The 25,757-nt window shown below is 51.2% G+C and overlaps 1 protein-coding gene across 4 annotated transcripts in view; it reads left to right on the forward strand.

Annotated features, from left to right (window-relative positions):
- The first annotated feature begins 859 nt into the window (after window positions 1–859).
- LOC113991383 (protocadherin alpha-C2-like) overlaps window positions 860–25,757 on the forward strand; it is a 97,670-nt gene continuing 72,772 nt past the window's right edge. Inside the window, exon 1 of one of the 4 annotated variants that reach the window (XM_039387899.1) lies at window positions 860–3,612. In XM_039387899.1, the coding sequence (XP_039243833.1) occupies window positions 1,138–3,612 (2,475 nt within the window). In that variant the 5' untranslated portion in view covers window positions 860–1,137. Of the gene's footprint in view, window positions 3,613–7,331; window positions 10,613–17,990; window positions 20,507–25,757 lie in introns of those variants that run through there. The other 3 variants (XM_039387900.1, XM_039387898.1, XM_027727652.2) reach the window with 3 other exon arrangements.

The following is a 25,757-nucleotide window of genomic DNA, read 5'->3' on the forward strand; positions in this document are numbered from 1 at the left end:
GAAGAAAGAAAAGAAAGAGAAAGGAAGAGCAAAAGGGAGAAGAGAAAAGAAGGTGAGAAAAAAGGGAAGGATATGAAGAAATCAGTGCAAAGAAGGTGGAGACCTATTCCCAATCGACTTATTCATTGTGAGCACTTGGAAAATGTTTTAGAAAAGCGGGCAAAAAGAGAAGAGACAAGGTGGAAACATAAGAGGAAGGGGGGGAAACCGCAGGATAGGGTTAAGGAGAAAAAAAGACATAAGGAAAGAGAACAGGGAAAGAGAAGAGAGAGACACCGGAATGGATAAAAAAGGAATGCAGAAAGGAAATAAGAAAATATAAAGAAAGATGGGAGCTTATTCAAGGAAAAATAAAGCCAGAACGAAAGCAAGAAAGAAAGGAAGAACAGAATGGAATAATAAAGGAGACTAAAAAAGGAAATGACCATCACTCACCGACATTACCTGTAGATTCTGAGTGGAGGTGGTTCCCAACAAGGCTCCGATGTGCGGCGGTTCTAATGCCCTGTATTTAGAGATGATGGCTCCGATCTGATGATCTCCTCTACGGACTGGAGGTAACTGAGGAGCTTCCAGCGAAGTTAATGAATAGAGGAGGATGAAAAGCAATGGGAAAAAGGTGTAAAGAATGGGGAACGGCAGCGCAATGACGAAGAAAAAGAAAAAAAGGAAAGAAGAGAAGAAAGTGAAGGAGGAAAGAAAAGAGTATTAAGGGGAAAAGTAGAAATAAGAAGGGAAAGGAGACAGGATAAAAAATAGAGAACTGAAGGTAGCAAGAAAAAAGAAGAAAGACGAAGAAGGAAAAAATGAAGGATTTTTTGGAAGGGAACAGCAAGCGATAAGGAAAAATGACTGAGAAAAAGAAAGAGAAGGGGAGCGGGACATGTCAGAGGAGATGCGTGTGTCAGGCAGAGGCTTGGGCGCTGTGTGGGAGCGTGTGAGGCGGCGGAGCAGCGCACGGTGTCGCTGCAGGCTGAGGAAGGGCGTGTGGGCGGCTCCTTGGCGGTGCGGCGGAGAGCCCGGCTGTGAGCGCGGGGGGGCGGCTGGGGCCGGGCAGCGGAGCCGGTGCGTGCGGGCGGCGGCGGGAGCCGTGCGGGGCCCGTGCGGGGTCGGAAGGACTGGGCGTGTGCGGCGGCGATGGGCGAGTGTTTGTGGGGTGCGGTGTTGCGGGTGGTGGCGGTGCAGGCGGCGTGGGCGCTGTGCTGGGGGCAGGTGCGGTACTCGGTGCCGGAGGAAGCGAAGGCCGGGACGGTGGTGGGCCGTGTGGCGCAGGACCTGGGTCTGGAGGCGGGCGAGGCGGAGGCGCGGCGGCTGCGGCTGGTGCCTGGGGGCCGGCGGGCGAGCGTGGAGGTGAGCGGGGCGAGCGGGGCGCTGGTGGTGAGCTCGCGGCTGGACCGGGAGGAGCTGTGCGGCAAGAGCGCGCCGTGCGCGCTGCGGCTGGAGGTGCTGCTGGAGCGGCCGCTGCGCGTCTTCCACGTGGAGCTGGAGGTCACCGACATTAATGACAATGCCCCCATCTTCCCCGCCGCCCGAAAAAACATCAGTTTATCCGAGAACGCGTCTCCTGGGTCTCGTTTCCCGCTGGAGGGCGCGTCTGATGCGGATATCGGAGCGAACGCGCAGCTCTCCTACACACTCAGCCCCAGCGAGCCCTTTACGCTCGATGTGAAATCTTCTGATGAAAACAGGAAATCCTTGTTCCTGGTGCTTAGGAAAGCGCTGGACCGCGAGACGTTACCGGTGCACCGGTTGTTGCTGACGGCGAGTGACGGGGGCCGGCCATCTCTGACAGGGACGATGGAACTGGTGATCTCGGTGCTGGACGTGAACGACAACGCGCCCCAGTTCAACCAGTCAGTGTATAAAGTGCAGCTGCAGGAAAGCGCTGCAGTGGGGACAGTGGTGGCGCGGTTGAATGCCACGGATGCGGACGAGGGCACTAACAAAGAGTTTTCTTACAGCATCTTGAGTTCTGTTCCTTTGGATAATCGCAATCTATTCACCATTGATCCAAAAGCGGGCGAGATCAGACTGACAGGTAGCCTGGACTTTGAGGACGTTCGTTTACATGAGTTGCAAATAGAAGCAACAGACAAGGGGACGGCCCCTCTATCGGGTCACTGCAGCGTGGAGCTGGAGGTGCTGGACGTGAACGACAACGCGCCGGAGGTGCGGGTGACGTCGCTGTCGGTGCCGGTGTCGGAGGACGCGTCGCTGGGGACGGTGGTGGCCCTGCTGAGCGTGTGGGACCGGGACTCGGGGTCGAACGGTCGTGTGCGGTGCTGGGTGTGGCCGTCGGGTCCGTTCGTTCTGGAGGCGACGTTGTCGGGGTCGTACTCGCTGGTGCTGCGGGAGTTGCTGGACCGGGAGCGGGTGTCGGAGTACGAGGTGGAGGTGCGTGCGGAGGACGGCGGTTCTCCGTCGCTGGGCGGCCGCGTTGGGCTGCGTGTGCCGGTGTCGGACGTGAACGACAACGCGCCGTCGTTCGCGCAGGCGGTGTACACGGTGCTGGCGCGGGAGAACAACTTGGCGGGCGCGGAGCTGGCGCGGCTGTGGGCGCGGGACCCGGACGAGGCGGGCAACGGGCGCGTGAGCTACTCGTTGTGGGAGGGCGCGTTGGGCGGGGGGTCGGGGTCGTGGGGGTCGGGGACGTCGGGCTCGGTGGGGGGTGTTGCGGCGTCGAGCTACGTGTCGGTGGAGGCGGAGAGCGGCGTGTTGCGGGCGCTGCAGCCGCTGGACTACGAGGAGGTGCAGGTGCTGCAGTTCGAGGTGCGTGCGGTGGACGCGGGGGAGCCGTCGCTGTGCGGCAACGCGACGGTGCAGCTGTTCGTGGTGGACGAGAACGACAACGCGCCGGCGCTGCTGCCGGCGGCGGGCGGCGGGTCGGAGGCCGGGTCCGTGTCGGGGGAGGCGGGGACGCTGTGGGCGTGGGCGTCGTGGGGTTCGCCGTCGGGTCAGGTGGTGGCGAAGATCCGGGCGGTGGACGCGGACTCGGGCTACAACGCGTGGCTGCGCTACGAGCTGTGGGAGCCGCGGGGCAAGAGCGCCTTGTTCCGCGTGGGGCTGTACAGCGGCGAGGTGAGCACGGCGCGGGCGCTGGAGGAGGCGGACGGGCCGCGGCAGAGGCTGGTGATCGTGGTGCGGGACCACGGCGAGCCGGCGCGCTCGGCCACGGCGACGCTGAGCGTGTCGCTGGTGGAGGGCGGCGAGGCGGCGCTGGCGGCGGCGGCGGGCTCGTCGTCGCTGCTGCCGCGCTCGTTGGCGGGCGGCGAGAGCGGCTCTGGGCCGGCGGCGGCGGCGGCGGCGGCGACGAACGTGTGGCTGGTGGTGGCGATCTGCGGCGTGTCGAGCCTGTTCCTGCTGGCCGTGGTGCTGTACGGGGCGTCGCGCTGGGCGCCGCGGGCGGCCGTGCTGTCGGGGCCCGGGCCCACGACGCTGGTGTGCGCCAGCGAAGTGGGCAGCTGGTCGTACTCGCAGCGCCACAGCCGGAGCCTGTGCGTGGCGGACGGCGCGGCCAAGAGCGACCTGATGGTTTTCAGCCCCAACTTCCCGCCGCCGCCCGGCGCCGCGGCCAAGGACACGCAGCCGGAGCCTCCCTCTCTCCTCGATACGGTCAGTGACAATCCCTTGCTCTTGTCTACTTATTCCCTCCTCCCTCTGCCCCTTCTCTCCCGCCCCCTGGGCCAGCCTTGTTGGGCTCCGGGCTCCGCGCCCCTGGATTGTGGGAGTGGTTGCTTTACAGGTGCTTAAATATGTTAATTGTACATTTTCATCTGTATCCGATAGAGGTATCGCGGTAACTCCTTGGGGTTCGCAGCAGAGATTTGCTGCTGTGGATATGAATTATTCTTCCATAGAATGAAATCACTGCTGATTGTGATGAGAGTTGACCTGTGTTGCCTCGACGTTTGAGTTTTGGAGACAGAACTTGCTGATGTGTAGCATTTGCACCCGAGCTTGGTGTGCAGGACAGGCTGTGGTGGTGTCAGTCCCCAGGCCCTATGTACTGCCTTCTTCCTTATTGCCTTTGCTGACTGCTGACCGTGGTGGTATCACATGTGGGTTTTTTTCTGTCCTCATCTTCTGTCTCAGTGGGGAGCAGAGGATTCCTAGAGGAAAGGGTTATGGTGAGGCAGGAGTGGAACAGAGCATTCTTGCTGAGGATCTTTTCCAGACTCTAAGGGTCTGGAGTGGGAGACCTCCCTGGTCATGAGAGAGTGTGTGAAAATGGAAATGTCCACAATGTCCTTTGGAGTTATGAACACCTTCCACCAGAGACAGTTCCTTTTGCTGCTGCTGCTGCCTTCCTTATGTAGGCCGTGTGTATGTAAGAGCTGGTGAGATGCAGTGTTGAATGTTGTCTGATGGACTGCTTGTTTCCAAAAAGGTGTTGTGGGAAGGGAATGCTTCAACATTTCTCCAGGCACTGCTCGACAGTCTTGAACAGTTTGGGTGTTGTTTGTTATTGAAAATTGACTACCTCCTCTTTGATTCTGCTGTTATGCAAGGTGAAAATTGTGACTTCAGGGTTTTGTCTGCCTGTGGAAATATAAGCTGTCCGATTTGGTTCTACCACTAGAGTCATTATGAAACTTGGGAAGATGTGGTGAACCTTTCTTATGGTCTCTTCCTGAGTATCTTGTTGCTCTCCTTAGCATTGTAATGTGTTCAGAGAGAGGCGTGTTCTCCAAGATGAAGTGCTAGGAAGTGAAATTTTCTTCTCCTGCTTTCTTTGTTCCCTGGGTTGTGGATGTACTTTACTAGCCAGAAAAGTAGCATGAAACATGCTTGAGTCTTTTGATGTTGTAGCAAAACTTATATCAACAACAGCATAATTTCAAAAGCCGTGGAAATAATTTTTTAAAAAAGAAAACAAACAATCCAGAGAATCACCTCTCCCAACAAAACCCAAGCCAATTTTTCCTACACAGTTGATACAATCTGTTATGCTGTTGTGCTTTTTGGTTCTTATCCCAGAGCGTGTAATGAGGTGGTGGGTGAAATCTTTGTGCACTGGACTTCCCCTCCTTGTGCAGTTGAACGTGGTAGAGGTGGTGTGTCCTGTTGTCAGACATGGCTCATTCTGATATGTGCAGGTAAACATCAAACCGTGCAGAGCATCCCAGCTCTGTTTTTTTGTGATATAATTTGCCTCAGTTGGTCTTGTGAGACCACTTGCGCTTTGGCATTTGATATGGTTCTCTTGAAGAACAAAATCCATGGGGACTGCTCCCAGTCCTGTTCTGATCCCTATCAGAGTTCTAATCACAGAATCTGTAAGAACTGTCATGTGCAGCTCTGAGCTATGTCCATGTGAGATTGCTGAAAAGGAGCAAAGCATTCCTGGTGAAGATCAGGTGCTGGGAAGACACAGCCCGATGCTGTGTGGTATTTACATACTTCATATTTCCTTTGTGGTGATCATGAGGGAAGATGAAGAGGTGCTAAGGCCTGAATCATATGCAAAGTGGGCTTTACAGATGGGACCTGTTGCTGGAGTTGAGCAATGTTTGCTATCTTGGCAGTGATCCTATGAATGGCTCCAAGTAGGGCCTGGGCCTGTGTCATGGAGAGGGTGAGTTTGAGTGGGGAGGAGTGTTGTCTGAGGGAAATGGAGATGCTGGGTAGGACACGGTCTGTGTTATTGGGGAGGAATTGGAGAATGCCTGCTTAGATGTGGAGATCTCATTTCCCATGGCACAGGATAGGAGATGCCCATAGAAAACCCTGAGGAAAGGCCTGGCACACAAGGCTGCTGTCCTGGGATCCTCTCAGGAGCTCCAGTACCTCTGCATCTCCTTGTGCTCTGTTGTTTTCTGTGGTGTTACTGCTTCTAAAGTTACCTGCCATATGGCAGGCATATGCCTTTAATTGCTTTTCTTTGTTGTGGAATGTTGTTGGTCAAACAAAAACTTTTTGAAACTTGTATCATTGTACCAGCTTTCTCAGAATGTTGCCTGAGTCATTTCTGTAGTCTTGGTGTTGCTAGGGAAGGGAAGAAGTTGTCTCTGTATTCAAGATATTGTCAAGCCTGGCATTTCAGTACAGTGGGATGGGTCCCTTTGTTTTCTCCTCCTCCTCCTCCTCCCTCTTCTCTGAGTGAGAACGTTGACCCTTTTTTCTTCTCTCACATTGGCAATGTGTTGATAACTGTGGATGACATGCAGACAGCAGAATATTGGCAGCTATCAGGTGGCAGGTGCTTGAACAGTAATCCATCAGCCTCAGGGAAGGTTTTTCTACTCTCCTGAGCTGAGTTTGCTGTTGAGAGAATGTCACTGATGTTCAGGTGTCCCTCCTGCTTCCCCTGTGATAAAAGTGCAAAAGGGAGCACTACACGCTCTTCTGTAATTTCCAAGCTCTTAGTGAATGTATGTTTTTTCTGTACAGCATCCCCCAAAGTTACTCATATTATTAAGGGAAAATGTCCCTTAAACCCAGTTTTCCTGTTCTGAAAATGCTTCTTTTTCTGAAAATGACACCATTGAGGCAACAGGTACCTGTAGAGGCTGTGTGTGAGAGACAGGTGAACTTTGGTTCCTGTTCAGCTGTGGTGTCTTCCTGTTGGATTGGCTGAATGTTGCCTGGATTGAAATGCCTGTAGGTTTGGAGCACCACTACCAGCTCTCATTCCCTTTCTGCTGCTGCCTGGCACAGGGTGAGCAGGTGGAAGCAAGGACACATGGAGAAGTGACCTTAATGGATTTGTTGGAGTAGCTGTGTCGTGCATGCAGCAGATGTTCTCAGTGGCAATGCCGTGGTGTTATCTTGGTGGCATTTTGTTGGCTGTGCAGGTAGAACATGAGTCATGAAGAACAGCTCTAGCTCTTCATCAAGGAGTTCTGAGCAGCTGTGGTTGCCCAGTGCTTTTTGCAGCATTCCTGAAGGATTGGTGTGCTGGGCTGTAATAGGTTCGATTTCTCAACTGAGAAATTCCCTGGGGTTATTTGTAAACTTTGATGCATTTTTTTCAATTATATGTCCCCTTAGCTGGGGTTTGGGCTTCTGTTCCAGTGGGGAGAATGTCGGGGGGAAAAAAAAGAAATTAAAAAAAAAAAATGAATATGAGGAATTGTGGCAAAGAGAAGAATGAGAGCCCTTTCAGAAAGGCACGTCCTTCGTTGTGAGCATGATGTACACATTTGGAAGTATTTTGGTAGAGGAAGAAAATAACAATATAGAGACTAAGATGGAAATGGAAGAAGAGGTGAAGAAAAAACCAGCAGCGAATCTAAGAGCAGGGAAGAGAAGACGCGGGGAAGGTGAACAAGGAAAGAAAGAAAAGGCAAGAGAAAAAGAAAAAAGCATAAGGAAATGAAAGAAATTTAAATGGAAGGAAGAAATCCATGCAAGTCCAAAGCCATCCAGAAAGAAAGAAAGAACGGAAGAATGGAAGAACAGAAGAGACTATAAAGGACCTGAGCAGCACGCACCGAGCGGAGTCGGTCCCTTACAGCCTCCCCGCCCCGGTTAAAGTACCTCGCTCTGGAGCGGACGTCCCGTAATTAGGGATGATGGCTCCGACTTTGATGGTCTCAGAAGCGCAGGCAAAGGGCGAACTGCCGGGGGATTGAAGAAGAGAAAAGGATGGAGAGAGAAGACAAATTAAGAACAAGGCACGACACGGAAAGGAGGAAAACGAGAAAGACGGAAATGAAGAAAGAAGACTTGAGAAGGAGGGAAGAGCAGAATACAAAGAGGTAAAAAGCATGAAAAGAACGCCTCCCGCCTCCATTCAGTATAGGGAACTGAAGGAAAAAAATAGAAGAAAGTCAGACGAGAAAAGGGGAAGAAGGAAAGAAAGAAATATTTGCAAGGAAACAGCAGGCGATAAAGAAAAATAAGTAAAAGAAAAACCAGCACGGTGAGAGGAGCCGGCAGAGGAGATGCGTGTGTCAGGGCAGAGGCTTGGGCGCTGTTTGGAGCGTGTGAGGCGGCGGAGCAGCGCACGGTGTCGCTGCAGGCTGAGGAAGGGCGTGTGGGCGGCTCCTTGGCGGTGCGGCGGAGAGCCCGGCTGTGAGCGCGGGGGGGCGGCTGGGGCCGGGCAGCGGAGCCGGTGCGTGCGGGCGGCGGCGGGAGCCGTGCGGGGCCCGTGCGGGGTCGGAAGGACTGGTCGTGTGCGGCGGCGATGGGCGAGTGTTTGTGGGGTGCGGTGTTGGTGGCGGTGCAGGCGGCGTGGGCGCTGTGCTGGGGGCAGGGGCGGTACTCGGTGCCGGAGGAAGCGAAGGCCGGGACGGTGGTGGGCCGTGTGGCGCAGGACCTGGGTCTGGAGGCGGGCGAGGCGGAGGCGCGGCGGCTGCGGCTGGTGCCTGGGGGCCGGCGGGCGAGCGTGGAGGTGAGCGGGGCGAGCGGGGCGCTGGTGGTGAGCTCGCGGCTGGACCGGGAGGAGCTGTGCGGCAAGAGCGCGCCGTGCGCGCTGCGGCTGGAGGTGCTGCTGGAGCGGCCGCTGCGCGTCTTCCACGTGGAGCTGGAGGTCACCGACATTAATGACAATGCCCCCATCTTCCCCGCCGCCCGAAAAAACATCAGCATCGCGGAATTGTCTGTGGTGGGGTCTCGTTTCCCACTGGAGGGCGCGTCAGATGCAGATATTGGAGCGAACGCGCAGCTCTCCTACACACTGAGTCCCAACGAACATTTCTCTTTGGATTTACAAAAATCAAATGAGCGAAATATTGTTCCCGAACTTGTTTTAAGGAAACCTCTGGACCGGGAGACGATGCCGGTGCACCGGTTGTTGCTGACGGCGAGTGACGGGGGCCGGCCATCTCTGACAGGGACGATGGAGCTGGTGATCTCGGTGCTGGATGCGAACGACAACGCGCCCCAGTTCAACCAATCGGTGTATAAAGTGCAACTACCAGAGAACGCTTCAGTGGGGACGCTGGTGGCACGGGTGAACGCCACAGATGCAGATGAAGGAAGTAATAGTGAAGTGACCTACACTGCAACCAGCTTCATTCCGCCGAGTGGAAGAGATGTGATTTCCATGAATCCGAAGACAGGTGAGATTCACCTGACGGGTGCTCTGGACTTTGAAGAAGTCAGTATATTTGATTTCCGTATAGAAGCGAGAGACCAAGGGACGCCCCCGCTGTCGGGTCACTGCAGCGTGGAGCTGGAGGTGCTGGACGTGAACGACAACGCGCCGGAGGTGCGGGTGACGTCGCTGTCGGTGCCGGTGCCCGAGGACGCGTCGCTGGGGACGGTGGTGGCCCTGCTGAGCGTGTGGGACCGGGACTCGGGGTCGAACGGTCGTGTGCGGTGCTGGGTGTGGCCGTCGGGTCCGTTCGTTCTGGAGGCGACGTTGTCGGGGTCGTACTCGCTGGTGCTGCGGGAGTTGCTGGACCGGGAGCGGGTGTCGGAGTACGAGGTGGAGGTGCGTGCGGAGGACGGCGGTTCTCCGTCGCTGGGCGCCCGCGTTGGGCTGCGCGTGCCGGTGTCGGACGTGAACGACAACGCGCCGTCGTTCGCGCAGGCGGTGTACACGGTGCTGGCGCGGGAGAACAACTTGGCGGGCGCGGAGCTGGCGCGGCTGTGGGCGCGGGACCCGGACGGGGCGGGCAACGGGCGCGTGAGCTACTCGTTGTGGGAGGGCGCGTTGGGCGGGGGGTCGGGGTCGTGGGGGTCGGGGACGTCGGGCTCGGTGGGGGGTGTTGCGGCGTCGAGCTACGTGTCGGTGGAGGCGGAGAGCGGCGTGTTGCGGGCGCTGCGGCCGCTGGACTACGAGGAGGTGCAGGTGCTGCAGTTCGAGGTGCGTGCGGTGGACGCGGGGGAGCCGTCGCTGTGCGGCAACGCGACGGTGCAGCTGTTCGGGGTGGACGAGAACGACAACGCGCCGGCGCTGCTGCCGGCGGCGGGCGGCGGGTCGGAGGCCGGGTCCGTGTCGGGGGAGGCGGGGACGCTGTGGGCGTGGGCGTCGTGGGGTTCTCCGTCGGGTCAGGTGGTGGCGAAGATCCGGGCGGTGGACGCGGACTCGGGCTACAACGCGTGGCTGCGCTACGAGCTGTGGGAGCCGCGGGGCAAGAGCGCCTTGTTCCGCGTGGGGCTGTACAGCGGCGAGGTGAGCACGGCGCGGGCGCTGGAGGAGGCGGACGGGCCGCGGCAGAGGCTGGTGATCGTGGTGCGGGACCACGGCGAGCCGGCGCGCTCGGCCACGGCGACGCTGAGCGTGTCGCTGGTGGAGGGCGGCGAGGCGGCGCTGGCGGCGGCGGCGGGCTCGTCGTCGCTGCTGCCGCGCTCGTTGGCGGGCGGCGAGAGCGGCTCTGGGCCGGCGGCGGCGGCGGCGGCGGCGACGAACGTGTGGCTGGTGGTGGCGATCTGCGGCGTGTCGAGCCTGTTCCTGCTGGCCGTGGTGCTGTACGGGGCGTCGCGCTGGGCGCCGCGGGCGGCCGTGCTGTCGGGGCCCGGGCCCACGACGCTGGTGTGCGCCAGCGAAGTGGGCAGCTGGTCGTACTCGCAGCGCCACAGCCGGAGCCTGTGCGTGGCGGACGGCGCGGCCAAGAGCGACCTGATGGTTTTCAGCCCCAACTTCCCGCCGCCGCCCGCTCCCGCTTCAGAAAGCGGTTCTGCTGGGACGGGACCATCTCTTTCTCCTCTTACTTCAATCGTGGTAAGCGTCTTCTCCATCTTGTGTTTTAGTTCTCTCTTGGGTTGTTCTGTTTACGTGACAATTTTCATGGATCTTCGATGCATTAAAACACTTTTTCTGCGGTTGAATATTTAAGACGAAGTCTTAGCTTTGTGATGCTGTTGAATGTAGGCTTGATAATTCACGTTAGACATGCGTGTTCGCCTTTTGAAATGTCATTGTTTGATTACCTGAAGGCCTCTCAAAATTTCAAAATTTTCATGCCGTCTCTCTTTTTTTTTTTTAATCTTTCGTAGGACGTTATTTTTAATCATATTTGTTGTAATTTTTTTTTTACCGTCGACTTGGTGTCAAATAGCAGTGGTGGTAGTTAGCGGATATTTTGTTTCCCTGTTTTAATTGTGTTTCAACCTGTGAACCCTCCCGGAATTGCCGAGGCGTTTGGATGTTCCCTCAGGCTGAATGCAGCTATTCTTGAAGGAGGTGTGGTTACTCTTGGTTTGATGAATATTGTGTTTGTATGCGCGTCGACTCACTCGTGGGCTTATTTGTTCAGAAGCCGCTCCTAAGAAGCTGAAATACATGAGGGGATAAATTTGGGCTGGAGCGAGGGCAAGAAATGTTGGTCGAGGTCGTGAGTACTGGTCTGCGTCTGGAAATCCGGTGAAAATGTGCGGTGGGGGAGTGGAGTGAAAACCAGACTGCTTTATGAAAAAATGGAAAACTGTTTGAGGGAGAGGGTGCTCCCCGACCTTTCCACACGACCTGATCCTAACGTTTTTGTAGTGATATGGCGTTTCTTCTACCCTGTCCCTCCCAAAAACGTGCTGTGGAAAGTACAGTCTGCATTTGGTGTGAGCGGAGAGAGGCAGGAAGAGTGTTTAAGGGAAAATTATAAGGGAGAGTTTCTATGTGTGGTGTTGAACGGTCCAGGGATGGTAGATTGAAAACTTTTGGTTCTCCCAGCAGCAGAGCAGAAAAAGCAAGAGAACACGCATTCGATACTGGTTTTCTCAGTAACCCTGCGTGGAGAGCACTTGCTGAATTAGCGGGTGGTTAGAACGCCGTTATCGAGGCAGCTGATCTTGTCCATGCGCTGCTGGCGCTGAATCGACCCTGTTCTCATCTAGACCGGCTTCAAAGCACTCTTTGAGATGAGACGTTAGGGTCACATTTAGTGTTTCTTGTTCGGTGTTAGAAAATGAACACAATTTTTACGGGGAAAAATGAAGATGTCTTCGATTTAATTTTCTCTATAGCTTATAAAACCAAGTCTGCAAAGCTGTCAGGGTAATAACAAGCAGGACTTTTATATAATTTCTTTTCGTGTTACGAGTTTAATTCGCCAAAGATTCCCTTTTGTATAACCACCGTATTTTTAAGACACAGTAGTATCTTTAACACAGTATGTATGTTTTGACAACGTATACTTTATTGAGTTTTGAACTCATAGAAGCTCTTCAGACGAAGGACATGGACTAGAGAAATAAAACGGCAGATCGTTGTTTCTGCCATTGTTTCTGTTACAAGGATGGTGTTTATAGATGCACCAAAAACAGCAGCGGAAGTTGAAAACTTCATATCCTTTTTGAGAAGTATCGTAGGAGTGGGTTCTCTCCCGTTGATCATAGAAAAGTGTTTAAATGTGCCCCACGATTTCCTCTTTCCTTCTCGCATCTGTTTTAGATCACTTGGTACCGCCTTTGAGTTCTTTGTGTATTTGCTGGGGATTGTTTATTTAGTCTCCTTTGATCATGTCCGGTTGCTGACGTGCTTAAGGGGACTGAGTCATCACCTCTTAAGTATGCGGTGAACTGCCTTCACTTGTGAGTAGCGAGGTTTATCCCAGTGCTACAGAACTACCAATTTCTTTCGTTTATTCACTTGAATGTGATGGAAGGCAGGACCATGTGATGGTTCGCAGCAAACCGCGATCTTCTAAAGGAAAAACTTCTGGTTAAGTTTATAAGCAGATTTAACTCATTCTGTAGAAGAAGATGGAAAATCAGCATTTGCCCACGGGAGTGGGAGGCGACTGGTTTCCTCGGGTTATGACTAAGGGTGATTAATGCCGATTGTTTGGGCAGGGAAGGATTTGGTTTCCCTTCGGTTCCTCTTGGTTTCTCCGACTGCAATATTGAATTGAAGATCTTATCGGGGTTTATTATAGACGCACACTGTCAGGAAATATTTCAGTATTTCTTTTAGAAACAGAAGGCAAGCTCAACTTTAGAAACAGCTCGTGGATGCTTTTGCTTCGTGGCATAGTCTGGGCAGGAGTCGTTAACAGAAAGCTCTAGAATATCCAGCAGTGCCTTGAATAAACGATACCAATTTCGCGCAGGGTTGGCAGTCGCTGCGAGCCCAGGCTCTTCTTCCCGCCGCACATTGTTTTGGAGAGTGATGCTGATTAACAGCGACGTTACCAGGCACGCTGCAATCCTGGCAGCGGAGGCACGGCTCGGGAGCGCTGCCGAGCGCTTCCCCGGGCGGCTCCGGGAAGCGGGAGAGGCGGAGGAGCAGCGGCTGCAGCGCTCGCCCGCCGTGGTGGCCGGAGGTTGTTTTGCAGCCTCAGAACTGATGGTTTTACAGGCAGGGAAATGCCCGGCACGGCTGCCGGAGGAGTTGCTGTAGACGCCGCGTGCTCGGCTCGGAGCTGCTCCGCCGCACGAGCAGGACTAGACCATTCCTCCCCGGTGTCTGCCGCCAAGTCCAGTGGTCTCTGACTGGGAGTCACTAGATCGATCTGTACCCTCGCGTTAGAGAGACAAGTTCTTGCCTGCGATACGCTGAATAGCACGTTGTGAGTCCGTATTTCTGTAGCTTGATATGTGTAATGAGGATTTTCGTAGGGTTCGCTGAATTCCAGAAATCCTCTGCCTACGAGATTGTTCTCCCAGGCTCCGGATGGCTAAAAGTCATCTCCGCTCCCGTTGTCCCCGCGGAGCAGCTGCGAGCTCCCGTGGCTTTTTGAAGGGCATCCTGACATCTCCGCCCACTTTGCCGGCAGGCACAGCCTGCCTTGGCGGAGAGGGGCTCGGAGCTGCCGGGGAAAGAGCGGGTCAGCCTGGCGTTGCTGCCCGCAGTTCCGTCCGTCCCGTCTACCGGGAGAAGCGCGGGGCTGAAAGGGAGCCCCGAGGGGCAGAGGGGGACTCCTACGGGCGATAGCGTGGACTGCCTGCCACACGTCCCGATCAGGAGGAGCCCGGTGTTTCGGGTCGCCGCGGTACCCCCGTCTTTCCTCTCGTGTCTGTCCCCATGTGAGAGGCGGTAGCGGGGTCCCTGCACTTGCGTCGGTGGCTCCGCGCTGGCGATTTCGACTCGGTCCGAGGAATAACTCCGGCCGTCCTCAGTCCGCGGGCAGACCCTATTTACTGTCGGGCTCCCATCGCTGTGCGAGCTCTCATCTTCCAGGCGGAGATGAGAGCAGGGGCTGCCGGTGGGTCCGGGGACAGCTGCTGCGGCCATCGGTTCCCCTCGGAGGAAAAACCACAGGGCTGTCGCTCCGTCTGCTCCCCCGAACGGATTCAGCCTCTTCTGCCGTCTTCAGCAGAAGCGCAGTGTCCTAATTCAGTATCAACGGGCGTCCTTGGGATTTTCCCAGGCCCCGGTACCGAGCGGGACGTGTCCTGCAAACCTCCCTCGAAGGCACCGCCTCTGACGGATTCCCCGCGGAAACTGCGCCTTAAAATCATCTCCGACGTAAGGATGACGTTCAAACACGAGTGTCCCTTCGTGTGGGGCGGCCGTGTGCTCCACAGCCCCGACGTGACCCGGTTTTACTATTCGCCTTTAGATTTTTGCCTTTGCTGGCTTAGCAGTTCTTTGTGGCAGCCACTGTTGATCCGAGCACAACATGCAGGGCTGGACTAGTGATGTCTTATTGCAGGAAAAAAGGGGCGGATTGGCTGAAAATGTGAGATGGGGAGGGAGAAAGGATACGGAAAGGATGTTCAGGGCTCTGAGGCGGTGTAAGTGCAGCACTGCAGCTGCCTGTCGGGTGGAGGAAGAGCTCTATGAACACATCGGGGAGTGAGACACGATGAGGGGTCGTGTAGCAGTGAATGAGACCTCAGAGGTCCAGGACCACGCTCTTGGGATCAGAGAAAGCTGAATTCCTTAGTGAGTCATGTCACACTGGCTTTAAGAATTGGTCAACCCCAGGGAAGGGAATAGGGAATATTTTGGATATGGCAAACTGAAGGCACACGTGAAATCAGAGACGGGGAGTTTTAAACAGGGCTTACATTATCCACTCTGATTACAAGAGAAGTGTCTACATTAAAGTCGTTGAATGCAACTGAGTACATTAATACAACAAAAGATACATTAATGCATTAATACAACTGAGTACATTAATACAACAACAAGTGACTTGAGATGGAGAGGAGCCCTGTGAGATTGGAGACCTTGAAAAGAAGAATTAGGTGGAAAGGCAGCCCAAAAAGAGTGTGAGTAGAGAAACTGAGTGTAAAGGCACCATCGGGGCAGCTGAATGTGGAAGGGAAAGCTCGAACAGGCAGGGAGGAACATGCCTGGGATTCTGTTGAGCAGAGCAGTGGCTTTGCACAGAGGGCAAGGCTGGATTCTGCGCCCGGGGCACAACAGTGTTACTCCCTTCCTGGCAGGAGTGTCTGCAGTGTAACTGGCCCTGGATATTTAGTATTACTAAGCACTGGATCTTGACTGTGATCCAAACCTGTCTACCTGAACAGTGGATGGATCAGGCAGTCATCCATGCTGGATTGGGAAGGCAGTGTGGTGGGATCTGGATTTTGAGATGGAGTGGGAGTTGTTCTGACCACTGAAGCTGCCTGACACATCGCTGTCCACAGTGGAAAAGGACAAAAGGACAAGGGATGCCAAAATACTAAAGCAGGGTGGTAAGCTTTAAAAATGTTGTTAAAACCAAAGCAAATTGAAGGCTCTCTTGGAGCCCTGTAAACAGCATTGGGCAATGCTGTGAACTTAGAGATGTAGCAGAAAGATGAAGAATTTATTTCATGGTTAATGAGTAGTAAATGAATAGAATAAAGACTAATATCATTGTAGGCTGCCAGATACTTCTCGGAAGGTGAGTACACCTTGGAAAGAAGTAAATGTGCAATTACTTTGATTTTGGGGCATTCATTAATCAGTTTCTGCCGGCACTGCTGGTATTTTGGGCACCGGTATGCATAACAGCAGCTTGTCATTTTGATGTTACATTTAAGGAAAATCTGCCTTTGAGGGGGTTTGTCTGTTCAAAAGGAGGATGTTGGGCCCAAAATTGTTGTGTTTCTTCACTGTAAACCGAGTGACTGATGGGTGAGTGGAGCCTGTGTGTTTTATCTCTGTGTGCACCTGAGGTATCACCACGTGGCTGTCCTGGCCTTTCTGGGCAGGTGGATTTATTCTTGCTGCAAGACAATGTTAAGGGAAATATATCAGTCTTTCCTGTGACTTTTTTAGGTGTTATTGCATTGATTCAGGGTGTTTATAATGACTGCTTCACTACACAGCAGTAAACCCAGCAACTTTTCAGGTATTGTAGATGACATCATATCTTGGCAGAAGAGGAATTTAGGGCAGATTTGGAGTGGAGAGAGTCTGGATGACAATTCTGTGGTGACTAGGTGGGAATTGGGGGTTTCTGCAGTCAGCAATCAGGAAAAAAAAAGGGGTTAAACAGCATACCATGAGTACTTACATTGTATACCGTGTGCAATGGTTTTTGAACAAATTTGTGACCTGTGTGGATGCACAGCAGCCCTGCAGCTCCAAATCTCAGCACCCGGCCCCCCCCTTCCTCCCTCTCCTCCCCCTGCAAAGGCTTCCCCTGGAGCTGTAAGGGGTGTTGTAACATCAACGCAGTGGAAATAAAATGCAACATTCAGGTACTGCCAGAACCTACTGGAGTTAAAAGTTATAATAGCCACAGACAGTTATGCTGGAGCTGACCAAGACTTGCTTCAGTGTGGGCAGGATAGGAACCTGACCGGGAGGTTTTTGCTGAGTTGTGAAGATGCAAACAGATGTATTGATTATTTTTTTTTTTTTAAATTTAATGTACAACTTTTGGCTGTGCTCCAGATTTTCTCCTGCTTTGAAAGGTTTTGATGCTATGTGTAATTGAAGTGTTCTGTTTCACTTGCCCGGCAATGCTCAGCTGCATAAAGAAACCCCGTGAAAGGGTTAAGATCTGTCCTTGTCACACATTTATAGCCTCTTGCTTTTCCTCGATCAGAAGGAAGCTGGAAACAGAACAGAGGAGGTTGGAGGTGCTGCCAGGGCTTGGGGCCCATCTGTATAAGCTGCTGCTTAAAATCGTTCCAGGAGGATATTTGGAAATATTTTATGCCTTCTGCCACCTGCGTTGGGGGGTAGTTGGGAACCGTGCCCTGCATGCGGAAAGTCGGGGGAGCAGAGAGTCATCATCTGCAGTCTCTGTGTGGTACCAGCTCATCTTTCCCCACAATTCCTGGGCATGCCCTAAGTGCAAGATCTCTCTGGCACCGATATTTACTTCTTTACAAGTAAAGACTGCTGCAGCCTCCCATTTCCCCCCGCCACCCGAGCCATCCTCATCCTGCTTTGGCGGGCTGGATGGGAGCTCGTCTGTGGCTGGGGGTGATCTGACTGTCACAGCAGAGATCTTTCTCTCCAATAATCCGTGTTAATTTACCTTGTCCAGAAGGTGAAGCAGGAAAGAGACTTTTTCCTTTTTTTTTTTTTTTCTTTTTTCTCCTCACCCTCTCTCCGTTTTTTCTTTTTTTTTCCTCCTGAAGTTTAACAGGGGTAGAGTCGACTGCCTCCTTTAATTGTGCTCTTAGAACCCCTCTGGGAAATGTTGTGCTCAGCCGGAGCGTGCCTGGGCTGTGTTGACCCATGTTTAGCCGATGCCTGTCACTTCTCATCCGCCTTTCCCTTCCAGCGCGGTGCTCTGACAGCGCATCCTCTCGCTGCCTCTCCCGCAAGGACCGCAGCGAGGGAGGACGGGGCGGGGGGGGTCTGCTCTGCATCTCTTCACGGAAACGCATCCATGACGCGCACTCGGGGGCTCGGACGACCCCCCACTCCCCCTGCTCCCCTCACCCGCGTCTCCGTCGGGGCGTTAAAAAGCAGGGGAAGGAAGAGGAGCGGGGGGGGGAGGAGGAGAAGCAGCCGCCGGCCGGCGGGACAGCGGCGGCGGGGGGAGCGCGGCCCCTTCCCCCGGTGGCGCAGGTGTCGCCGCGGCCTCTGGGTGGCGTCGCCGCCGCTGCCCGTCTAAGAACCGAGCGGGGCCGGCGCGCCGGGCACAGCGAGCGGCGGGCGCAGCGCTGCGGAGCTGCCGCCTCTCCCCGCACGGCAGCCGCCGGCCCGGCGCGGGGGGGGAGCGGAGCCGCCGCGGAGCCTCCCGCGCTTGCAGAGAACTTCTCGCCTTCGCCGCCTCCCGCCGGGAACTTGGGGGGGTGTTCGCTGAAATTCTGGATTATGTTCCTGCTGAGCCGGTCTGCGGGGAGCTGAGCCAGGGGAGGAAGCATGCGGGGCTATTTAATGGTCTTCTGCCTTATTTGCTGCACCGCGGACGGGCAAATAGTGTATTCCATCGCCGAGGAAACAGAGCGTGGAGCGTCTGTTGGGAACATAGCGAAGGATTTGGGAATAGATGCAGCTACACTTTCAGCTCGGAAATTTCGCATGATCACCGGTTCAAGTAAGCAATATTTTAATATAAATGCCAGCACGGGGGCTTTGACTGTTAACGAGCCCATAGACAGGGAGCAGCTTTGTGAATTAAAGTCTGTCTGTCTCCTGAATTATGAACTCGTGTTAGAAAACCCTCTAGAGCTTTATAGGATGGAATTTAAAGTCTTGGACATAAATGACAACTCCCCCAGCTTTCCCCTAAGTGAATATCATATAAGCGTGCCTGAGTTCCTGTCACCTGGGGCACGGTTTACACTGCCCAATGCCCAAGATCTTGATGAAGGTGCTAACGGTGTCCAGAATTATACTCTGAGCCCCGACGAACATTTCCATTTGGAAATGCAGATACGCGGGGACGGGAGTAAATATCCTGAACTGGTGCTGAAGAAAGCCTTAGACAGGGAGCAGCAAGCCACTCACAGACTTGTGCTTACAGCCAAAGATGGTGGGAACCCTCCAAAGTCCGGCGATGTCCCGGTAATTGTGACTGTGCTGGATACCAATGACAATGCACCAGAATTTGAGCACTCGGTCTACAGGGCGAGTATCTTGGAAAACTCCCCCAGTGGCACTTTGGTAGTCCAAGTGCACGCCACGGACTTGGATGAGGGTCCAAATGGAGAGATCAGGTATTCATTTAGCAATACGACTTCTGCTGACTTACAGCGCATGTTCTTAATTCACCCACACACCGGGGAGGTGACAGTCAATGGCGTTTTAGCTGTTCAGAGACCCCTTCTCGAGATGCTTATTGAGGCAAGGGATAATGGGGCATTTGGCATGTCCAGCACAGCTAAGCTGCTGGTGGAAATCACTGATGTGAACAACCACGGCCCAGAGATTACAATTACATCCCTTTCCAGTCCCATTCCTGAGGATGCTGTTCCTGGCACGGTGATAGCTCTGCTGAGTATTTTGGATAAGGACCCTGGGGAGAATGGGAAAGTAACCTGCCAGATCCCTGAAAACCTTCCCTTCCAGTTAAAGCCTTCCCTTCAAAACTACTACAGACTTGTCACCAGTGAGGTTCTGGACCGAGAACTGATCAGTGAGTACAACATCACCATTACTGCCACAGACTTGGGTTCTCCACCCATCACCACTCAGAAGACAGTTTGGGTGCAGATTTCTGACGTGAATGATAACCCTCCTGTCTTCAGCGCTGACGCATTTGATGTGTTTGTGGAGGAGAACAATCCACTTGGTGCTTTTATCTACCAGGTCTCGGCGTCTGACCCTGATATAGGGGAGAATGGACGGGTTTCTTACATGCTCAGGAATTCCACAGTTGCAGGCAGTGCCCTGACCAGCTTTCTGTCTGTGAACTTGGCCAATGGGAGCATCTATGCAAAACGTGCCTTTGACTTTGAGCAGCTTAAGAGCTTCTATTTCCAAGTGGAAGCCAAGGACAACGGGTCACCGGCCTTGAGTGCTGCCATAACAGTGAATGTTTACATCTCAGACCAGAATGACAATGCCCCAGCCATCCTGTACCCCACCAGCCAGAACGGCTCCATAGCCGTGGAGGTTGTGCCCCGCCTGGCTGACGAGGACTACCTGGTGACCAAAGTGGTGGCGGATGACGAGGACAACGCTCAGAACGCTTGGCTTTCCTATCACCTGGCCCAGGCCTCTGACTCCACCCTGTTCCAGCTGTCCCCGCACACGGGCGAGCTGCGCACCACGCGCTCCATGCGCTCCACCGACTTCCTCAAGCACAAGGTGGTTGTGGTGGTGCGGGACCACGGGGACCCTCCGCTCTCCTCCACCGTGACCGTGGGCATCCTGCTGGCCGACACCCTGCCCCAGGCACTGCCCGACTTCGATGACAGCGGGGAACGGGTGCCGCTGCTCAACGCTACAAACATCTACTTGATCATTTCCCTCGCCTGTGTCTCCTTCATCTTTGCGGCGTTCCTCCTCTTCCTCGCCGCTGTGCGGCTCTGCCGCTGCCGGACTTGCTGCTGCTGTGGCTGCTGCTGCCCAGCTGATGATTATAAAAAATATTGCTACAGCGTGCACATGCTGCCCAGCTCCCACCTCCCACCGGACATGCTGGAGGTCACTGGTGTGGGTAAACTCACTCACACCTACTTGTACAGGGCATCTGTAGGTCTCGGGCCTGGTAACAGCAGCATCCCAAATGGTGATGCTGGGAACGTTCCCAGTGGCTCGAGGTTGCAGGTGCCAGGGCCCTGCATCCAAGTGCAGCAGGTCCAAAGTGACCGGTTGAGCGCTGTCCTCGTGGTAAGTACTTCTGCCTTTGTCTTTTTTTTCTCCCAGGCACGTGGCCTTGTGTCTGCACTGGGGTGTTCCATGCAGAATGTACTGAGGGTGTTTGTAGGAAAACAGCTGTCAGTTCATGACACCTGGAGGAAATTTCAGATTCTTTTATATATTTTCTAAGGCCAAGGATCTCTTTGTCTGATATGTGGTCGTGGGATGACAAAAGAGATTATGTCTGACCTTCAGACATAACTGAAAGTGAAGAAGATAGAAGTGAAAACTAAATACCTTGCAAGTCAAGCCAAGTCTTCAGAGAGCTGGGTAGGGGCATGATAAGAGTCCATGCAAGTTTCTAATCCATGGGTGGTTCTAAGCTACACTGTGTAGAGCCTGTGATTTTATTTTTTTAACAATTTTTTAATCCCCACCCCCACAATGTGAGACTTTTTCATTGAGGGAGAGTAGTTTGCTGAGCCAAGATGTTGGTTTACAATGCCCAAGGTAAGTCTGAGGTGGAATAGTAGGAGTTCTGGCACCTTTTTAGAAAATGTGATTTGTAGTGCTCATCTCTCTTTCCAAGCAATCCATAGGTTTTGTGAATCTGAAATAATTTCCTTCTGAGCCTCTGACCAAGCTGGTTTCTTCTCAGTAGCATCATGGGTGACTTTGCAGGAGGAAAGAATCTTTACTGTGATCAGTGTAGGGCTACAAGGTCTCATCTGCTGGGTCTTGCTCTGTCACTTGTCCAAGACTCAGTTTTCTTACATATTTTTAATAGGTGCTGTGAGTCATCTGTGTATTTTTGTGAACTTCTGAGCTGTTTTGCTGCAGACTGTCAAATTCCTTAGTGTATATAATAGTAACTAAGTCCTGTTGGCTCTGTCCAGGCCAGTACTCTGTGTGTGGGAAGAGCTACTCCAGATGTTTCTAAGGAAGCTGTAAGAACCCAGGTTAGACAGACATGGTATGATCTGCTTCCTGCCATTGTTTTTGACCTAGTTTACAATTATCAGAGCTTGTCCCAAGTCTGTAACCATTACGCTTATTTCCATTTATGAAATATTTAATGTACCTTTAAATGTATGTAAATGCCCAGTCCCCGTTTGAAGGGTTGTAAGGGTAGGTTCAGTAACTTTGTTGGATAATCAAACACACATCCAACTATATAACACTTGGTTTTATGACTCTTGAATTTCAAAGTAGTGCACTATTGTAAGTTTTCCCCTCTAGAAAAGGTTCCAATTAGTTTCTCACACTTTCCTGTATTTCTCTGTTGACAGGGTCAAATTGGTTTGTGGGTTGTATTTTTTGCCCCATCCCTCCCACTTTTTTTCTGAAACCTTTTCCACTGACAAGGAAATATATTTTATGAACTATTTGTTATTTGATTTACACATGATGGTTTTACCTGCTCTTTAATCAAAGCCAGAATCAGTTGAAAGTTCTGTTCTCTGTAGCAGCAGAGGGTTGCACATGTTGTGGGTTTCTCACCATGCAAGGAGGGGTGTGTGGAATACCCAAATCTTGCAAAAGCAGAAGAATTGGTGTCTTTCCATAAGAAATTGTAGAGTCCAGGCAAACAACAGTTGGCAGTAAAGAAGAATCTGTTCCTAATGCATTGGTGTTCTTTGGGGGTGTCACTAGTTATTCTGAGAATCTGAAAAAAGGGTGAGTTAGAACCCTTGTAACAGGGAGTTAACAACCTTTTTTGGCAATCTCTTAACTCAGGTGTCTGCAAGAATCTTGACAGTGTCTTGGGGTGTAACCTTGCCTGGAGAGTAGTTCATAATTGCAAAACTTATATAACAACATTTATATATGTAAAGTCAAAAACTGGCACACCTCATTTCCTTCTTCCCAAAAAGATCCGGAAACTCAGGTTACCAACACATTAAAGAACTTAATTGTAATAAATATGCAAAAGTATCCCTGATCTCCATGATGAGAACAACTAAAATGTGTCTCATTACATCTCACTGTGTTTCAGTCATTCAGATGAATTTTTAAACTTGTAGCATGAGATACTTTTTAAGGAGCTTTTAGTAGTGGGTGAAAAAAAATATCCCAGATGTCATCTTTGGCAATTTTAATTCCTTGGCTCCTAATACTCAGAGATGGGCTACCATAGCTGTGACCTACATGGAAAGTCCAAAGGCTTTGCAGTAATTGAGCTGAGCAGGGGATCAGAGGCAGAGACTGAAAACCCGTCTACCCTTAAAACCAAAATAACGCTGGTTATTATTAATTTGGTGCTGATAATTACGGTGGCATTCCAGCTGGAGAATTAACTACATATGCATATTTACCAGTTGAAATTTCAGTTAAAAAATTAAAATTTAATTTTAGATGTCTGTAAATGCTTTCAGGCTGATTTATTTGGAGATAAAAATATAAATCTATGTGACCCTTTGAGCTTTTGAGGAGAGCTCGCTGTATTGCTCTCAAAGAATATAAATGTAACAAAAAGAAAGCAACAAATATTTAAAAGGTGCTGGGAGCCACTTCATAGTTATAATTTAAAGCACTGGAAGGTATTTCAAAATTACAGTTTTAGCAGAACTCAAAATATACCTTTATCTGATTTTGTTGGGTTTCTTTTAAATTGAGGAAGTGATTTCAGTTTTCAGTACACGTAGAATAGAAAAAGGTTTTTTTATGAAAAATGAAATGAAATTCTAGAAATTAAACATTTTCAAGATTTAGGTTAACTTCTTTGTTCTTTTTCTGCTTTTGCTACTGAATTAAACTATAGGCTTGGGTGATTTTTTCATATGCAGACGCATGAGACCCTTTCTGCTTTTACATTTTTTATTTGGGTTAGAGCTAAAAATAGCTCAATGTATGGCCATAATAGCAGTAGAGTAAACTGTAATTGTATCTCTTTCAGTATTTTGCTGTGCCTTTCTGCAACATGGCATAAATGGCAGATAAATGAAAAGCGTGGTACGCTGGTGTGTTGTATGAGAGACAAAGGCACTGGTGGTTACTAAAGTAAGCAGTGGTCCACTGACTTATTATTGTGATGTAGCCATGGATTGCTGCAGCCCTTTTATTTGCTTGTGTTGCCCATTGTGCTGCACAAAAGGCCTGTAAGATATTTCCACATTGGGAGCATCGTGACCTCTCTGTGACTTGACATTCAATATTTAGGTTACATCCAGAAATAGAGGCAAACCTTGCAATGGAGAATATTTCTCGTGAATCTGTAATGGGAGTGGAATAATTCTGTGCAATGTGACACGCGCTTCCAGTGACAAAAATGGATACACTTACTCTGGAGCAGGGGCAGGCAATCCAGGCTAAACTGCTGCAGGCTAAGCATCAGTTGTTTCCTCTTAAGTGAAGACCAGACATGTGTCCAAGCCCTCCCTGCATCTCATCCTGAGGGGAATATGCCCCCATAACAAAGTCAAATGTAAGAGGAAAGCACCTCCCCCATTTTTTCCTGTCTGTGCTGATGACAGCCTGCCTAGAATCAGCAGTCTTATACCCACATTGTAAAAATTCAGTTTTTAAGAAGATTTCTTGGCTGCAGAAGTTACTCTTGGGGTCAGGCCAAGAAAATCCTAGAAGGAGCGAATATCAAAGAAAATTCAGCAAGGGAAACTGCTGTGGATCTCCCTCTTTCTGACCACTTCAGCTGCCTTTTGCAAAGAAGGATGCAGCTCTGAAGTTGAACAAAGGAACACCGAGTCCTGGAAGGGCTGCAAATGGCTGGGCTGAAACTTTGCTTGTCTGATGTCTGGCTTGGAGTATTATTTTTGGAGGCGGTGGAAAGGAGAGTGGCAGAAGTTGTAGGTTGACACAAGGCCTTGAGGGGACGTGGAGAGTAATATGAGTGTATTTGGAGAAGCAAAAGGCAAAGGCAGCAATGGGCAGGGATGGATGAGGTTGAATGGTGACCTGGGCTGAGGGAGGGTAGATGTGAGTAATTCTTGTATGAAAGCACAGAACAAGGAAAACACAATTTGGATCAAGTACAGTCCTTTCCTGTATACGTCACCATTTAATCTTAAATATTCAAAGTCAAAGATTTAAATATAAATTGCAAAAATGATCATTTTAATTGCAAAATTCTCTAGGCTGTGCCCATTATTCCTACTGGAAAGTTATTCCTCTAAGGCTTTAAAACACTGTTTTGACATCCTGCCAACAGTTCTTTGCTCTGAATTTGTAGACATTTGGTTTTGTGCCAGCAATTCCCTTTTAGTGTAAGTAGTTCTTTCCCTCTCTGCATCTTGCTTTCTCCACGGTTTAGAAAGCAACCACATATTTTCTTAAGCTTTGTTTCACCAGAGTAAACAGGTCAATCTCTTTCAGTCTTTTTTTCCTATGGTCACCTCTGTACTTGTCTGATTACACCGATACTCCTTCTCAGCACCTGTTTCTTGTTTGTGGATATATATTTCTTGCAAATATATGACTAAAATTACATATATTTCAGACAAAGGGCCTTCTATATACATAGAAATACTTCCTAGTCCAGGGCATAGGGAATACATCATCTGATATTTCTTGGGAGGGCAATTATCTTCTCCATAGTTGTAATATGTTGATTTATCAGTGGTGTAAGTGTTATTGCAGAACTTCTTTGGGATAGAGGTGGATGGGGAAAAGTTAATGCCCAAGATGGTGATTCTTCTCTCTAAATTAACCTAAATGCTTGATGTTTGAGCCTTAGATGTTAAAAAGTCATAGCCACCTGTGAGAGCAACTCACCCTGTTCGTCTTAGAAGAGTTTAGACAGTGCTGTTTGTGGGCTGAGACTAAATGCTTTAAATAATTGAAATGAGTTGATATAAGGTAGGAACTTATGGGAATCTGCACTTTGGGTTATTAGATGTCATCCATTTCTGTGACAGGTGTCAAGATTTTGAAGTGAATGATGCCATATGATTGTCTTCTGCAGTTGTTGTTAGAATAGCCCAACTTCTTGTGTGTTAAATATTCTGACATAGCACTGTATTCAATGCTTTTGTAAAATCAGAATAGATGAGATGGATTTGTGTTTCCATTGAAGAAAACTGAAGACCAGCCTAGCAAAGAGTTGTCTTTGATAAATCTATGAGTATTTTCCTTCCTTTTCCGTGTACCCTCTTTTATTCCTTCCTCCAAATTTGTATCCAAACAGGGAAATGGGCTTGTGGTCACATAGGCTGGGTTTTACTGTTCTAAATTCCTGTCTCTGCAGTTGCTTTCCTTCAATCCGATTATTCCACTCCAGACTTGACAGGTTTTTATTAAAAAAAACCCCAAGCAACCCAAGCCAACC

This window comes from Pipra filicauda, unplaced genomic scaffold (assembly GCF_003945595.2).
Source record: "Pipra filicauda isolate LSUMZ 115617 unplaced genomic scaffold, ASM394559v2 scaffold598_size243975_pilon, whole genome shotgun sequence".
NCBI classification, from domain to species: Eukaryota; Metazoa; Chordata; class Aves; order Passeriformes; family Pipridae; genus Pipra; species Pipra filicauda.